At 41.5% G+C, this 16938-nt stretch overlaps 3 protein-coding genes across 3 annotated transcripts in view; 2 read left to right on the top strand and 1 right to left on the bottom strand.

Annotated features, from left to right (window-relative positions):
* The window catches only part of LOC140937928 (probable E3 ubiquitin-protein ligase HERC1), a 138468-nt gene that overhangs the window by 101958 nt on the left and 19572 nt on the right, over positions 1–16938 (bottom strand). The window lies entirely within an intron of this gene.
* LOC140937449 (uncharacterized) lies at positions 2859–6689 on the top strand. The gene is made up of 4 exons (XM_073387017.1): positions 2859–3127; positions 4130–4345; positions 5066–6154; positions 6497–6689. The coding sequence occupies exons 3-4, from the start codon at positions 5114–5116 to the stop codon at positions 6650–6652; spliced, it is 1197 nt and encodes a 398-aa protein (XP_073243118.1). The 5' UTR covers positions 2859–3127; positions 4130–4345; positions 5066–5113; the 3' UTR covers positions 6653–6689.
* Positions 6685–8755, top strand: LOC140936598 (uncharacterized). The gene is made up of 3 exons (XM_073386098.1): positions 6685–7490; positions 7746–8053; positions 8132–8755. The coding sequence occupies exons 1-3, from the start codon at positions 6842–6844 to the stop codon at positions 8753–8755; spliced, it is 1581 nt and encodes a 526-aa protein (XP_073242199.1). The 5' UTR covers positions 6685–6841.

Raw genomic sequence — 16938 nt, 5'->3', positions numbered from 1 at the left:
TGCACGCCAGGATCTCATGACTTCACAGTCAGCAGCCCAAAAGAAAAAGGTTTTAAAGAGGAAACTGCAAAAATACGACGAGGATTTTAACAAGCTCATTTCAAGTAAACAGTTTTACAAGGTGTGCCATGGTGAACAACGCATAAATGCCATAAAAAAGCTGGCCACTTCTTCACAAGAAACGAATAACGGCAGTGATATTCAAAGAACTGCCAATGACAAGACCCACTGTGAGGTCCGAGACTGTCTCATAACTCGTCTACTGATTGATAATAGTTGAGGAAGCGGCGTTGCTTTAGGCATGAAAGTCAGCGAGTTTAAGGCCGCAGTGATTTACCCAAGCACAGAAGAAGACCTTGCTCGTTACAGAATCCTTGTAAGTGATCAGAAAACGGCCGGTGTCTATGGTGCTGCAGTTGTTTGGGTGTATGATGACCTCTACAAACTGATGGAAATGCACCTAAGAACTGTACGAAGCCAATTCGCTGCAACAGCTGCCACGGAGGTTGAGCAGTTTTTTATTTCAAGTTATGGAATGTCACTGGTCGCTTGCGACCAGAATGCATGTACATATGCCACATCAGAAAGATCATTTCGCTGCCTTGGCTCAGCACAAGACGCAAACTCAAGCCAGGCATTACCGTGTGCATGACAAAGTTAGAGAAACTGATTTAGGTCATAAAGCTGTTAACAAACTTGTTTCTCTTATAACTGCCAAGATTTATGAGGCTCATTTAGACAGAAAGGAAGAAATCAAAGGAAAACCATGGTCGGTGGAAGAAACGGAGCAGCTAAAGCGTTTATTTAGTGAAGACATTGAGACTGGAGCAATTGAAGAACCTAAAGTGACAGAAAAGTTGTCATCATAAGACCTTCTCAAGGATCGTTCCATTAAGGCAAGAGTTTTAAATCTCAGGGGACTGTGAAAAGAACACATGGAATCAATTGAACCCCCGAATCAAGGAGAGGCAAGTCATGAGAAAGTGGCGAGATTTCTCAGCTCAGCAGCGCCACCGCCACCCGAAAAGATTTTGAAGGCATCTGTTTCCACTGAATCTTCCAGGTTCTGAAGAAAGTTCTTGGATGAGCAAGCGAGTTTCCTCTTCAGTACCACAAGAGATATGATCGAAAGTGATGCAGCAAAGAGGGAAGTTGTCTGGCAGAGGGTGAAGGAGAATAAAAAGTCTTTGGAACTCGAGTTGATTGCTGGGAGGGAAAACGAGGAAGAGGAACACAAAACAAAATAGCGGGTAACAGACGAGAAAGTGAGAAAAATGGCAAAGTGAAAAAAAAAAAGTGAGTGTAAGTATAATTATGAACCGGAGAAAAACCAGGAAACATTTCTTGAGTCCCATCAATTTAATTATTCGTATAATTATTAACTATCAATTAAGTGTCAAAAGAAGTTTTTTTGAATTCACAGTCATCATTTTTTTTCTCAGTGCCCACGTTGTCCCTGGAGATTGTTTTGCTTTTCTACCCTTTGCCTCTCTGTCAAGTTGCTGACTGCAAGACCACACACGCTGTCAGCAGTGTTACTCTTTGGCAACATGTACACGCATGTAAAAAGTAGCCTCTGCCTCAATCCATTCCCATGCCAAAAATGTGTACAACAGAAATAATGATAATAATTAGTTTTTAACGAGTTTTCTAAAAGTTTGGATATTGTCTCCGCTTCTTTTTCCAACAGCACACTGTCAAGTGTTACCATCGTTGAGTGTGTCATTAAAGAAACAAGGCCAGGGTTGTCAAAAAGTTTTTAAGAGCGGTTTTCTGTAAGGACCGACTAAGGGTATGCAAGATAGAAAAATCCGATTTTCCCAAACTTTGCCAGAAAGAAGGCCTTGGTGAACTGTTTCTAAAAATATAAGTTTCGGGTCGTTTGGGGTTTTACTTATTTTTTAGCGAATTTTTTAAATTTTGGCCGTTAACGCCGGCTTTAATCACCCCGAAATATGCACTTTTGAAGAAGCTCCCATTAATACCTTGAAACCTTTCATAAAAAGATTAACCAAGCAAATCAAACTATCGTCTTTTCTCAGATTATCGGTGTCGTCAAATGCAAATAAAATGTAAACGTGAAAATTTGACAGATTTTCTAATTTTACACCTTTCAATGGTGATTACAACAACAGTATTTTGGCTAAATTCAAGGCCTAAAAAAGCACTCTGGTACATTGCTTTGACCAACAAAACTATACTACGAGGAAATATTATCATTTCAACTAAACATCGATGAAAAAAAAAATTGGGGTAAATGAAACGGCGAGTTCTGAGCGCGATTTCAAAACAGGTCATTTTATCAATTATGAGTGACCTTTGACCTTTCATATTCATGGAAATAAACGCCATGAGCTCTGACTTTTGTTTGCGTGATGACGTTTTTTTGGCTCTACCAGTTTGTTTTTACTTAGAAATACTTACCTTTTAAATTTTGAGCCATGCAATTAATTTGGAATGGTAAAATTGGAAATTAGAGACAGTTTGCTCAGACATGTCAGTTTTGTCTACCGCCGACTCTGTAGTACCAGTCTATTGATACAACGCAAATGCGGCAACAAATGCGAGGTAAATCAATGTGCGAGGTACTTGACTATGCTTTCTTGGATAGAAAGAACCGCATTCATGGAAGTTCCTGACAAAAATCGCCGAGCGCATATATCACCTGAACGTGCAACATGAACAAGTATTGAATGCCACAGGACACCCAGGATTGGATATGGTCGCGGAGAGGTCGGGACATCTTTGGTAGTTCAATTTTTTTTTGTTTTGGACTGATAAAAAAATCTTTTTTCCTGGATTATCGAGTTGTTCTCCGTAAATCGAGAAGAGCCCGCATTCCGAAGAGGCAGCACTGGCTTACTTCTTTGTCTTTAATTGCACCTGTTAATTTGTACAGTGCAGTTTATTCATTGACTTCATTCAGTCATTGTGTACTTGCAAATGGCTTCGTGTGAGTATGGGCAGATTGCAGGAGGAACATGTGGTTCTAGTGTGGACAATCCGGAAAATGTGAAGAGCGTGATCCTCGCCAAGTGTACAAAAGCCGTACAAGGGCATCTACGTTCTTGCAACATTCGAGACGCTAGTTTAGACTCTGAACCAAAGCTGTTGTTGGCACGTGCAGGTACGTAAGGTAGATGTCTGTATTAAACAGGCCATCGTTAAAAAAAAAAAACAAGAAAAAATAGACGCATAATTTAAAGAAAGGAAAATAAACGCCTCCCAATCTTTTTACATCAAGAATAATCGGTATGAGACTAAAACTAAATGTAATTTAGCTGCATCGTGATCTGCCTTCAGACTGTTTTTATATTTTGAAAGGTGTCCGCAAATTTATCGAAACATCACTAGTTTTCTTACGTCTGCAGCCTGTAGATTTTAATTATTGTCCATAATTTACACACTAAATAAAACTGGACGATGTTCAAGGTTTAGTTACAAGGGTAACGCGGAAAATGACTTGAAAGGAAGGCTTAATGAAGCGTGACGCTCAGCACCTGCTTTGATTGTTTAATGTCGTGTACTTCTCATTTTACTGCATTTCATATACAATTTTTACCCCGTTAATTAAGGGCCATGATTGCAACTTACAACGCTAAAATATTTTTAGACATATTCCTAAAACACATAGCGTGTTATTCAAGAATGAATTTTACTGACAAAGATATGAGTGATAATTAACCCGTGCAGTAGCCGACTTAATCAAATTAAGATCAATATCAGAACATCTGAGCTGAGCCAAAACGCAAAAGTAAAAGCCTCCGTGTTTCTCAGTAAAACACGCAAAATTTAAACTTATTCCTGATCATTAATACTTCGGTGCGTTGAGAGGTTTATTTAAAAAAAATTATTAATATTGCCTACATTTATAAACCATCTCAGATTTATCGCGAGCATTACAGCCTCGTTTGTTTCACAGGAACTTTAAAAAAGAGAGGAACAAAAACTGCTTTTGGGATGACTGGACGTCCAAAGAAAAATTAAAAATAAATCTTTTGATTTATCTTTTGGTGCATAAATTAACGATAAACGTGGAAGAAGCGAATAAAATGTGAATGACGCTGTGATATATACGCTAAAAATTGTTAAGTAAAAGGCACCTTACAACCTTTTTTTATCTTTGAAGGGATTTTTGAGTTAAACGAAAGTCACCTTGAACTAACAATATGCCCAAGACATCGAGACAAATTTGGCATTAGATGGCGTTCAAGTAAGAGGATATGCACTGCTCCCAGTGAATGGTCATCGCATGGAACTTTAGTGTCAGGGGAGAGAGGAATATCGTCTCTACATTCCAAGCTACTCTACCAGCAAACCCAAGTGTTGCTTCCTGTAGGCTCCCGTGAGTGTTAAACCTGTAGTGATATTTTACAACATTGCCGGGTTTAGAGCGTAAAAAAATGGCAGTTTCAATTTCCTCCACTGCCATTTTTTGTTTTTTTAAATTCATAATCGGATATACCCCCGCCCCCTAAAGTCTTTAAATCAAGAAACGTGTTACCGAACAGTTTCAACACATAGCTGCAATATTCAAAAACTAAGAGCATCATGAGCAAAAACAGAAGCTATAAGAGTTTGGCACAGATTTTCTGAGTAATGTTCTGCAATCCATTATTTTTTCCAGAAATCTGCAAGCAATGCAGGAGAAAGTTGGAAGAAGCATCACAGTTATTAGTATTTCCCAGCTCAGAACCGACCACAGAAGCTTTAGGATCTAACGTAGACAAACCGGAAGAGCGGATATCACAAAATATCGCACAGGTAGATAGAGCTATATTGTATAGCTATGGCATGAATATAACAGATTATAACCTTGTCCGAGTGGCTTTTAATAGTTTAGAGAGGTTCAGCAAAAGGCGAGTTTTCCTCCCCTTCCCTTTTGATGACCCCAGCCTCCTTGCATACTACTCCTTTATATCATGTATTGATGCGAGAACACTTACATATCATTGCAGTGGTGATATGTACGCCGTTAAAAAAAGTCATTCACTCTACAGCGGCGACATCGAGTTTATATATTTTTCTGCGCTAACTAGTTCATTTTCCTTTCTAACGCGTACAGAGAGAAGATGTGGAGAGTGAAGAAGTTGAAGACAACGTTAGCCAGTCAATGCACCAGCTGACCTTAAGAGACGAATACTCTCATCCACAGCTTGACGAATCAGGACACTACTCCGAGATCGACACTAGCCTGTATCAAACGGACTCTCAAGCGAGCAGCAGCAGCGAGAGTTCTAACGGCGATGATCCACAAATTAGTAGTCAAGTAACAAGACGTTCTCTGTTGAACGATTTCTTACGTTCATGTAACGTTCATACAGTCGGGTCATACAAAAAGCGATGGGAGGCAGCCAGCGAACGTACTAGAGCAAGCCATGTGTCAAAGGCGAAGTCAGTTATTGTTTCTGGCCTTAACGTTATTGCTCCAGGAGACGCAGGCTACCTCTGGGAGGCCGTGAAAAAATCTGGCTCAGTCGAGAAGGTACTTGGCATCGGTGAACGACAAGAAGACCGAAAATATCTAAAGGCACTGGCGGAGTCTTACCAAAACGCATCTACCTGGGAAACAAGGCGTCAGATATTATCAATCATGGCAGACCTGATAACGTTTAAGCGTATCCTAAACTACATTCCACGGATCACCAAATACCGGTTCAAAATGGCAAGACAGCACTCTCTTCAATATGGGCGGGGTGCCTTGCCAGCCCGAGCAAAAAGTCCTAGGATGAGAGTAGAAAATAAACAGTTGGATCACTTTTTGACTTACATAACTAGCCCGCACGTGATCCAGGATCTTCCTTTTGGGCAGCGATATCTCCGCCTATCTTCTGGAAAGATACTAGAAACCCCAAATGTCATTAGGGCGATGATCCCTAACAGGCTAGTAAAGCAGTACCAGGCTTATTGCGAGGAGACGAATTTCACTCCATTCAGCCCGACAACGATGTTAAGAGTCCTGTCTGCCTGCGGGGCGACCGTAAGGAAGTCCTTGCAAGGGCTCGACTACATTGCTTCGGATGGCGCGAAAGGGTTTGAAGCTTTGTGTGGAATAGTGGACCAACTTAAAGAGAGAGGTCTGGACAGAGAGACTGCCAAAAAATGGGAAGTGTCTCTGAGGGAAGGCAAGCAGTATCTGAAGGCTGATTATAAGGTATCAGATACGGTTTAAAACATGGTTAACTGAAAGTAAACCGGAATATATAACGAACTGCCACGAGACTGGCAAAATGGCAAAATCTCTTAACTTTGTCGTGAGGGCTTAATTAAATCAAGTGGGTTCTTTTCCAAACTAATTATACAATTGTTGGGCTAGAGAACACCGTTCTCTATACTGGCGACCGTCTTCGCCTTGCTAGGTGTGTACTTTATTCTGCCAAAGATTCATATTTTCTAATTGCTTTAACCAAACTTGGCAAAAATATTGCGCGTACAATAGATGAAAGCTCAGAAACTTCAAACGGTCACTAAATTTACTACTTTGTTTTTTTTGAAGGTTCATGTATCTGAGTCCTCCTCGGTTGCAGACCATTGCAGCGGATACGCTCTCAGCGATAGTAAGGACGATGAACTAAGATCCCAATGCTCTCATAATCATGACATTCAGTGTTCACAGTGTGAAAGTCTCAGTAATGTTCTTTTTTCAATTTAAACATTCTTGACTGAGTCAACGTTTGTACCTGAAGAACTAGAAGACGTCTTGTACACGCATAGTCATGCAGTCCAGGCAATCCACTCCTGGAAAGCACATCAACTCAGGTGTGTCAGGCAAGATACAGCAAGGACGGCGTGCTTGAGCGCTTTAGATGAGACCTCTGTACTCATAACACAAGATTGGGCTATGAAGTTTTTACCGCTCAAATATAGAGAAAACCAATCAGATTGGTACGGGAAACGAGGAATATCGTGGCATATAAGTGTCATCGCAAGAAAAATGAGAGGGCTTTTAGAAAGTCAGTCCTTCGTCCACATAGTTGAGAATACATCACAAGACAGCTCAGTTGTAGTGCGAATTATTGAGCACACCTTAAGGTCGCTGAAAGAGGAGAATCCTAGAATCAACAGAGCATTTCTACGGCAAGATAACGCGGGATGTTATCACAGTTCTGCTGTAATAGCATCATGCACCCTAATGAAGGCAAACACTGGGATAGACGTTTGCAGAGTAGATTTCAGTGACCCTCAAGGAGGCAAGGGGGCTTGTGACCGAAAAGCCGCGACTATCAAGGCCCATGTCCGCAGGTATGTAAATGAGGGCCACGACGTGCAAAATGCTGAACAGCTTCAAACAGCTATCCTGTCTAATGGAGGTGTCACCGGGGTTCGCGTTACTGTTGTTAATGCTGCCGTTTCCGCCTGTGAACTGCCTCAAGTAAAACTCGATGGTATCAGCACATTAAACAACTTTGAGTACTGCAAAGACAAGTTGACAGTTTGGAGAGCTTTCAACGTCGGAAATGGAAGGGAGATCAGCCAAACGAAAGTTCAAGGTAAAAAAAATATACGGGCATAGTGATATATAAATGTACCGTATTGGACTAGTGTTGCAAATACTCACTGACTTAGTCAGCTAATAATTACGGATAACGGGCAATATTAACAGAGTATAAGAGAGTCTATACTAATGGCTACTATAGACAACTCAGTCAGTTGTGTACATGATAAATTAATAAACCTTTAAAAGACGCGAAAAACGTTTCATCTGAAATTAAAAAAGACTTCCATTTCAATGTTCGCTTTTTTAGTTGCTGATGTCTTACAAAGCTGCAAATTTACTTGCCGATTTTCCCCTGGTGACTTTGTAAAAGCATCCAAGGAAGCCTCAAAGAAACCAAGACCCAATGAAACGATGGCAGTAGAAGAAACGAAAGACGCTTCTGTCTTGTTCTCCTGCCCAAATGAAGGTTGCATCAAGGTATACGAGAGATACTCGAGTCTCGAAAGGCATATGTCGTTTGGCAAATGCGAGTTGATTCCGGAGAAAGAGACTTTGCTGGACAGGGCTAAATTAACGTACCACGCTATCCTTCAGGCCCGGGTTGCTCGAAGCGTGGTTAGTGCTAACCAGCGTTAAATACCATGGAAACCTATACATTTTGATACCTCTTAACCAACGGTTAGCGCTAACCAGGCTTCGAGCAACCGGCCCCAGGACGATATTGGCATTGCAAAAGTATTTGAAGGAAGGGAAACGGAGAAGAAGCACGGTGTCAGTTTACCTGAAGGTTGGGCATTGAAAACTGCAAAGAAGTCGTCACGGTTTAACGAATCACAAAGAAAGTACCTGGAGGAAAAATTTGAGCTTGGACAGCAAACAGGCCACAAACAAAACCCTGAGAAAGTGGCGAGAGATATGCGTTTTGCGAAAAAAACAGATGGTTCGAGGCTGTTCTCGAGTGATGAGTTTCTTACCTCGCAGCAGATACAGTCTTTCTTTTCAAGATTATCGTGCAAGTTGCGTCACGCTGTAGAGGTTAGCGACTCAGATTTACAAGCTTCTCAGGATGAACAAGAGTTTTGCGACACCCACCAGGCTGTGTTAGAGGAAGTACAGCTAGAACATCCCATCGCTTATGACAACCTAAACCTTTGCGAATTGACCAAGAAAGGTAACATGAAAACACTCAGCATTGCAATGCTGAAGAACATATGCGAGTATTTTGATATCTGCACGGAAGAATTTAACCCAAGGCGCAAGGCAGAGTACCTTGCCGCGTTAGGGGATCTAGTAAAAGGGTGCGGCTGTAACGCCTAAGAGTCAAATTACTGTTAACAGTTTGGATAACAGTTGTCAGGAGGGGCCGCATCTCGTTTTTCGAGATGGTTGGAAAAAAAATGTCCCACCTAGTTTATTTTAGCTCGTCAGATTCATCACGTATAAAAAAGCTTCAGTTCCAGTTTTTTTATGTACACGCTGACCTCTTTCTAAACTTGTACCTACTGGTGACCTCATACTTTTGCGCATTCCTAATTTTGCGCAATCCCCCCTCCCTCCTTCGCTCCGCGGACCGTGTCGTCGGATCTTAAAATCTATTGTTTTGTTCGAAAATAATTGTATTATTACAATTACTACTTCTAAGCAAAGCGATAACTTGACTCGTATTATAATCACTTAAACTGACGATGTTTATACGTAGAATTAACGGGAAGCGTTATGATCGTATAAGACTAAGAGCAGATGTGAGAGAAACATTGTTAATTTAACGAGCGCTTCCTAAATCTGCGCTCATCTACCCGATGTTAGATTTTCCCTTAATTCTTACAGGATTTTGCTGACAACGAAAGAAAGGAATCGATCCATACAAGTTTTGTTTAATTTGTCTTTGTGGGTCCGTAACCCGGGGGTTACTCGACCAATACTAGGGTATATGTGAGCCGCTGAGGATTTGAAACCCTGACCCTGTTTAGAAGAAACAAATTGCAAAATACATACGCTGTTTATGATATACCCTGTTTAGAACAGAGAGTTCAAAAACCATACCCGGTCCAGCGGCACATATAAGGGAGTACCCCCGGGGTCCGTTATTCCTGCGCGTCGTTTTTACGTTGAGTCTCAGAGACTTTACCCAGCACTATTCAGGGTAAGTACGATTATTTAGGAATTATCCTAACACTTAAGTATCTATTATAGAAATATCCCGTGTCTTTTGTCAGTATAGTACAAAACACGCAATATTGCTAAAAATATAATGAGACTTGCGGTTCCGGAATACACTTGACTGGGTGTACTGTGGCGTTTCATGGTCAGTTGTTTTTATGCAAATTGTGTTAGCGCGCGAGTTCGATGATCTCTTCGTACTTATCTAATGAGTGCTGTGGTTTCGATCCAGGAAAAGATCTGTAAGGTAGGAAGTATTTTATAAGCAATTGGTGAATTGATTAACCTTGTAGCTGATCACCTATTTGTGTTGTAAGTACAAAGACAATCGATTTCTACTTCACTGGTAAACAAACCGCAAACGCCTGAGCAAACTCATATTTTGACTTTCCAAATTCTCTTTTTTAGGGAATACAGTACCAGAAATTGAAAAGACTAGTATCCTTAATTGGTAATATGCTAGAAATGAGGAAACAGGCTTCATCATGCAAAGGAAAATCGGAGTTAAAGAGCTCTGGGTTTCTATTTCCACTAATTTGGAACCGTTCCAAGTTCAAAAATTCGCTCAAAAATGGCCCAGGTAACCCATTTTGAAAACGCTCTCAGAACTCGCCGTTTCATTTACCCCAATTTTTTTTTTCATCGATGTTTAGTGTAAATGATAATATTTCCTCGTAGTATAGTTTTGTTGGTCAAAGCGATGTACCAGAGTGCTTTTTTAGGCCTTGAATTTAGCCAAAATACTGTTGTTGTAATCACCATTGAAAGGTGTAAAATTAGAAAATCTGTCAAATTTTCACGTTTACATTTTATTTGCATTTGACGACACCGATAATCTGAGAAAAGACGATAGTTTGATTTGCTTGGTTAATCTTTTTATGAAAGGTTTCAAGGTATTAATGGGAGCTTCTTCAAAAGTGCATATTTCGGGGTGATTAAAGCCGGCGTTAACGGTCAAAATTTAAAAAATTCACTAAAAAATAAGTAAAACCCCAAACGACCCGAAACTTATATTTTCAGAAACAGTTCATCAAGGCCTTCTTTCTGGCAAAGTTTGGGAAAATCGGATTTTTCTATCTTGCATACCCTTAGTCGGTCCTTACAGAAAACCGCTCTTAAGGAGCAGGCTGATAATGAATAGTAGGTGGCTTTGGAACTCGCACCAAAGGCACAAGTTCTTGAGGGTCGAGGAGTCTGGGGACATTTTGAAATCTAGAGTCTCGGAAATAGAGTTTCCAGGTTTTCAAGAGGTTTTTTCCACCGTGGACACCATGTTGTTTCGTCAGAATACACACAAGACTGGGAACAATGCTGTCAAAATATCCCAGGTGTTCCACGACATCGCACTGCTTGAATGTTTCATAGATCTAAACCTGTTTAAATACACATTCAATGTCATTCAAAACTGGGAAACACATGCTTTACAATTTTATTCGAAGGTGCTTATTTTTTGTTAGCAGTTATGGTAGAAGGAGATGAAAGAAGCCGGCTAAGGATGGCTATCTAGCCGGCGGTTTTGGCTAGCTAATGGTCCTTATTGACAGCCCTGCAAGGCTTGGGCAGATTTGGTAGGATTTATCACACGACCGAAAACAATGTTTTATATTAAAAAGTAAATTAATGTAAAACTCTTGTGATTTCAGTCATGGAGCAAATTAGATAGTAAAAAGTTAAAATTATTTTTATCTGACAGCGTGTTTAGTGGTGGCACTGCAAAATGCGTTCTCTTCAGAATGACACACTGATCCTGCGCGTGCGGGCAGAAAAAAGGGCCATTTGCTAAAAAACAAAAGTTTGGATGGCTATCCGCAGGTTCCTTTTTGCACGCAGGTGAATATTGCGAAAAAGTAACTCTCACTGTCTCAGTACGACTAATCCATGCCCATAAAAATTGCATAGTAAAATAAAAATGAATAATAAAGAACAAAAATGTCAGTGACAACGTGTGTAATAAACATATGAGATAAACAAAAGGAAAATACAGCTATGGGGAATATCCTTCGTGATCGACGTTTTGTCTGAAGTGTTTTTCACAATGAAAAGTACATTTTCCTCAACAAAGGGTAAAAGGGTACTGGCGACCCAAATGGCTATTTGCTGCGAATGAAACTTTAGGCGGTAAATGCTTCAAATGTTAAAAAAACAGCTCACAACAGGTAAAAAGTCGGTAAACCATTATGCGAAGCCAGTTACAAACAACAATCCTTGGAAAATACCCCCCCAAAGAGAATTTTAACTAAAAACTATTGCGGGCACTTCCAAAAAATCTTCATGTTTCAAGTCTTGTTAAAGATGTAGCTAACAACAAGAAAGATTCGTAAATTAATGGTCTGGTAAAAATGAAAATACTACGAATTTGCTCGGTCTTTAGTAGCAATTTTCCTTTTTTTCGAAGACCTATCAAACCATTGGTTTTTTCAAAATTGTAAAAAAATTTCGTATCATCTACCTAAAATTGAGTAATTGCTACGTTGGCAAGGTTTGATTGAAAACAGTACGTGCCAAATTTTAGGGCTGTGTCAGGAAAATTTAAAAAGTGAGAAAATGATGCATAAACTCTACTCTGGTAGAGGGTTACAAAACAAAGAGGAAGGGAAAGAGGTGTGAAAAAAAATGAAAATGATTAAGGTGATGGAATAGACAAAACCGGGTCAACAACGGGACACAAGACGATTTCAGGAGATGGTGTGTTAGCTTTAGTAACTGTGTCCCATGAATGGAGGGGTTGTTTGGAATGTCCTGAATTTACAGGCGCAGGTCTGCTGTAGTGCTTACCAGAGGTTGGACTCTCATTTTGTAATATTTACTCCCGTTTTTAGCTGCTTGGCAGTATTCAGGTGCTCGAGAGAAAATTAAAGACTTTGGAGAATGAGAAGGAGCATAGAAGTACAGAGGATGCTTTAGTTGCTCTTCGCACCTTAACCACCCTCTGAGCATGTTTGATTGTTATGCCGCTGTTGAACTACAGCAATCCTTGGTCCGCCCCTCCAGAAATGAAGCGCACTAGAAGGTGGAGGAATACACGGCGGCTTTTGATGAAGTTAGGGCCAGAACGGACCAGTTGGACAAGGAGTCATTACAGAGACTTCTTATTGGTCTACTGGGTGACCCAGTTTGGGTGAAGGTGGAAAAAGAAGCCGCTTCCATCCTCAAATCTTCTTCTAAGGCCTTGTTGGCTGCCCCATCGCATGCAAATCTCCGTTACACTCATCCAAGGACGTTATGGGAACATTCGGTGTTTAAATTGGAATCGCTTTGGCCCCTTGGTGTGAGTGTCTTTACAACCGGCGCACCTCACAGTGTACTTATCATGCTTCCCATGGCAGTTTCAGGGGAGGGAAGAGTTAGCCCCCTGTTCACACTTAGCATTATGTTTGTTGTTGTGCTTGTTGGGTTCCTACCTTGTGTAATGGCGTGTCTTTTAATATTTGCACCTTTCCCATACATTTTGGTTGTAGTGTATTGAAGTTGTAACATTGGTAGGATTAATTAAACATTTTCTTCAGTAAATCTTGATGAGGTTTCAAGTGTCCCCTAATTCTATTTATTTCTACTTACTGTTGACCGCAAATAGTGTACCTGTGTGTGTGTGTGTGTGTGTGTGTGTGTGTGTGTGTGTGTGTGTGTGTGGGGGGGGGGGGGGGGGGGGGGGGAGTCTTAACACTCTACCCTCATTGAACTTGGGAGGACCTCCTCAGCACCTCATTTCTGGACCTGGTTCCGAGCGTGGGGTCAACGAAGGGTTGGCATCCCTCTTTTTTCTTTTTGTAACCTTGTCACTTATCCCCTTTCGTTTTTGCCTTGCCTCTTCGGTAAACCATTTTACGTTTAGGAGAAAATTGGACAAGGCAATTAGGGCCCGCAAGGGAGGCGATCTGTGCTTGGTGTAGCAATATCAATGGAACCTGGCCTTTCATCGGCCCCTTGGCTTCTCCTTCTATGGTGGCACAAAATCTGGCTCTTAGAGTTTTGCGTGATCTTCGATTTCAAAACCCGGACAATTTTTGCGCCGGTTCTTTGTCGCCTTTATGGCTATCATTAATGAGGCCGGATATTTTATCAGTCTAAGCAAGTGTCCGTTTTCTCCTTCCACGTTCATCACCTTCCTTGGGTTTATCTGTGATTCTGTCCGGCAGGTTTTCTTACTACCGGGGGGGGGGGGAAGAAGTCAAGTTCAAGGCACTAAGAGAGGATATTCTTTCCTCCAAGGCGGTTATGCTGAAGACCCTCCAGCATTTTGCTGGGAAGGCCGTGTCCTTCAGCCTGGCCATGGAGCAGGGAGCATGATCCTTGTCCAAAGGATGTTTGGACTGCATGCATTTGATCTCATGTAGCTCGATAGTAATTGCCACACTGATCAGCTTGGCTGTCTCCTTCCGCATTTCTCGCTATGCCAGACCCCTGCATCTTCCAGCATCTGCATGTTTGCTCAGCAGTTGCCTCTTGGGGAGAATATCTATGTTTTTCCGCCTTTCCTGCTCATCGGTCTGCTCCTCCATTTTTCATAGACCAGCATTATCACCCCCCTTCACAATAATTGTGCCGGATATTCAGCCCCGACGGTTCTGGCGGGTGCTGCTGCAAGCTGCGAGCATTGATCAGTTTTTGCTAGGGAAAAGAGTGATACCTCGGTCTTGCTTTTCCCACCTGGTGCAACTCTGAAATGGCTACCCAAGCCATTACAATGTGACCTTTGGGCGTTTCGCTGCATTTGTTGAATTTTTGGTTTACGTTCTGTACGTTTTGTGCCCCTGGAAGGCAGTCCAACGGTGTGCTGCGTGCCTATACCCAAATAACCGCAATGCCAATTTTTGTCAAGTATGTGGCGCTTCAACAGGAACCCCTGTTCCTTCAATCTCCCAGCCTGACCTAGACATGACAGCCATTAATAACCACTTTGTGGAGTTAGGTCCTTGTCCAGTGAAAAACCCTATCAGAGACAGAAGTCCACCCTGGAGGGACAATTGATTAGTTTCCTCATCGCCCTTACCACCCTGAAGTCCATACCTCAGGTTCATCCGAGGATATTGTTAAATTTCCTTTTAGTAGAGATAGGGCAGGCAGAACAGTCGTTCACTCGCAGACATGTAATAGGAAATTGTGTCAGTGCCCCTCCTGATTGGCAGCCGGTTCTGTTGACTCCCTCATTGGGAAGCTGCACGCTATTTATAATCGGATGGGCTGCATCAATTTTACAAACCCTCTCTCGCATTCGCTGGTGAAAGAATATCTGAAATTTACTAGGAAAGAGCAGGCAGATTCCGCGATACCCCATAGCAGGCGGTTCCTCTGCTCTTCTTAAAGTTTAAGAGGCTCCTCTTTCACTTTAGGGGGAAAATAGCAGCCAACACGTCACTCTCCATTGTCAATATCTGCATCCTTGTTAGGGACCGCACCTTCTTTGTTGTGGATTTTTTTACTGGAGACAAAGCTTCGGATTTAGGGTGGCTCTCTTGTAACCAGGTTTTGAGGCTTAAGGATCAGCGATTGTGGAATATAGTAGTTTGGCATTTTTAGCTGTTGTGTGGCATTTTTCTGGCTGTGTGGTTCAGTCGCAGTTTCTTGTGCTGCTGGCATAGCATAGCGATTGTGGTGGGTCAGAAGCAGATTCATTCCATAACTTAGTTTGCCTTGACGCCACAATAGATAAGCAGTGAGGATAAATTACTTTTCTCACAGCATATATAATGAGCATATCTCACAAACATGCCTGCATTCTTTTAATCCCAAGAGTTGTTGACAATTGGGGTAACTTACGATCCTTTGCGTGAAATCTCGCAGTTTGACAGAATTACCTTAAGGAGACGCTTTTTGCCCCTCCCACCTCCCCTGGTGGCAGTGACCACATGACCATGGCAGTCATGGATTCGTCCCATAACTTAGTTTGCTGCGATGCGACAATAGATACGCAGTGAGGATAAATTACTATTGCAAGCTGAATAACATGTGGCATCCTAATGAACTTAAGTGTATAATTTTGTAATCAATAATCTATAGACATTCCAAATAGGTCATGTACCTTATACATGCCTCAGTTCTTTTAATTATCCTTATTTATACTAAATGGGCCACATGTATGTCCAGGAAGGACGAATGCTCTTGAAATTGACTACATGGATACAAAGCCAAAATATTCCAATTGTTGACTGAACAAGACACTATAGGAGCGTATACTTGGCTATGGTGGTATCACGCCTATGTGAGGATTTTTGGTGCCAGGCAAGTGTGACTGTTGTATTGTTGCTAATTGTTCAGGGTTGGTTGAAATGGGTGAAAGTGGAGACGTGGAGCCATAATGGACATTGTTTAGTATGCAAAAAGCTGGCATTTTTCCTTGGAATTCCTGATGTAAACTGCAGTGGCTCACAGAATAGTGAACACACACAACTACCAAGAAATGTTATAGCGGAGTTCCACACGCGGCGCTTTGCGCTGCACGTGGACGGAGCCCCATAGCTAAGGAAATGTGGTAAACTACCCATCCGAGGAAATTCGGTAATCACGTGACCGTACACCGACCGTCCGTCCACACCACAGGCATACCAATGTAAAATAACTCAATCAACAGGTATGGCAACCCAAATGCAACTCAAGGTTTTATTTGGAAGGAAATCACATGGCCGCCCGGACTTTAAGAGAGAAAAAAACAACAACAAAGTCATGTCTTTTTCGGCGTTATTTTTTATGTTTACACAAACGTGGATAACAGAGAAAGACCTAGAGCGAGTTATTGAAAACAAAAGAGACGAATTTCGTAGGAAGAAAAACATGGAAATTCAAAGCGGCGGTGAGAAAATGAAAAATGCTAGAGGCCAGCCAGGCGAAAATGAGCGACAGTGAAAGATATGAAAAAATCGTTCCACGCTGAAGGGGACATTGGGGGGTACCCAATACCGCAATAAAAAATGGCAAATACCGAAATACCGCGTCGAAAATCGTCTTAATACCGATACCGCATAATTTAATCACATTCATAATCGGTTCCGCATACTTATGGGTGCTTACATCTAGCGCGTTTAATTATCTCAGGCATTTGTGCACCAGATGTCCATATTTTTTTTAATATTTTGGTAGTTGGCAAATTTTCACTAAAAAGGACCTTTTGGTAGGTCGACCCAACAGCTAACTAACTCCAATAAAAATAACTCTTGAAAGCGCGAAAACAAACAAACAAACCAACCAAAACCCTTTCCACGCACGTCGAGTGCGAGTTTGGATGAGTCTATAGTCTAGTACGTGAGTATCTCAGGGGTCAACTATCTCGACAGTCTCACACGCCGCGCTGGTAAGGGGCAACCTTACCAGATTTTCTTTTTTAACTTTATAAGACGTTTTTCAAT

Source organism: Porites lutea, chromosome 5, assembly GCF_958299795.1.
Source record: "Porites lutea chromosome 5, jaPorLute2.1, whole genome shotgun sequence".
NCBI classification, from domain to species: domain Eukaryota; kingdom Metazoa; phylum Cnidaria; class Anthozoa; order Scleractinia; family Poritidae; genus Porites; species Porites lutea.
The sequence above is the reverse complement of the archived record's forward strand: the minus strand, read 5'-3'. Positions and strand labels throughout refer to the sequence as shown.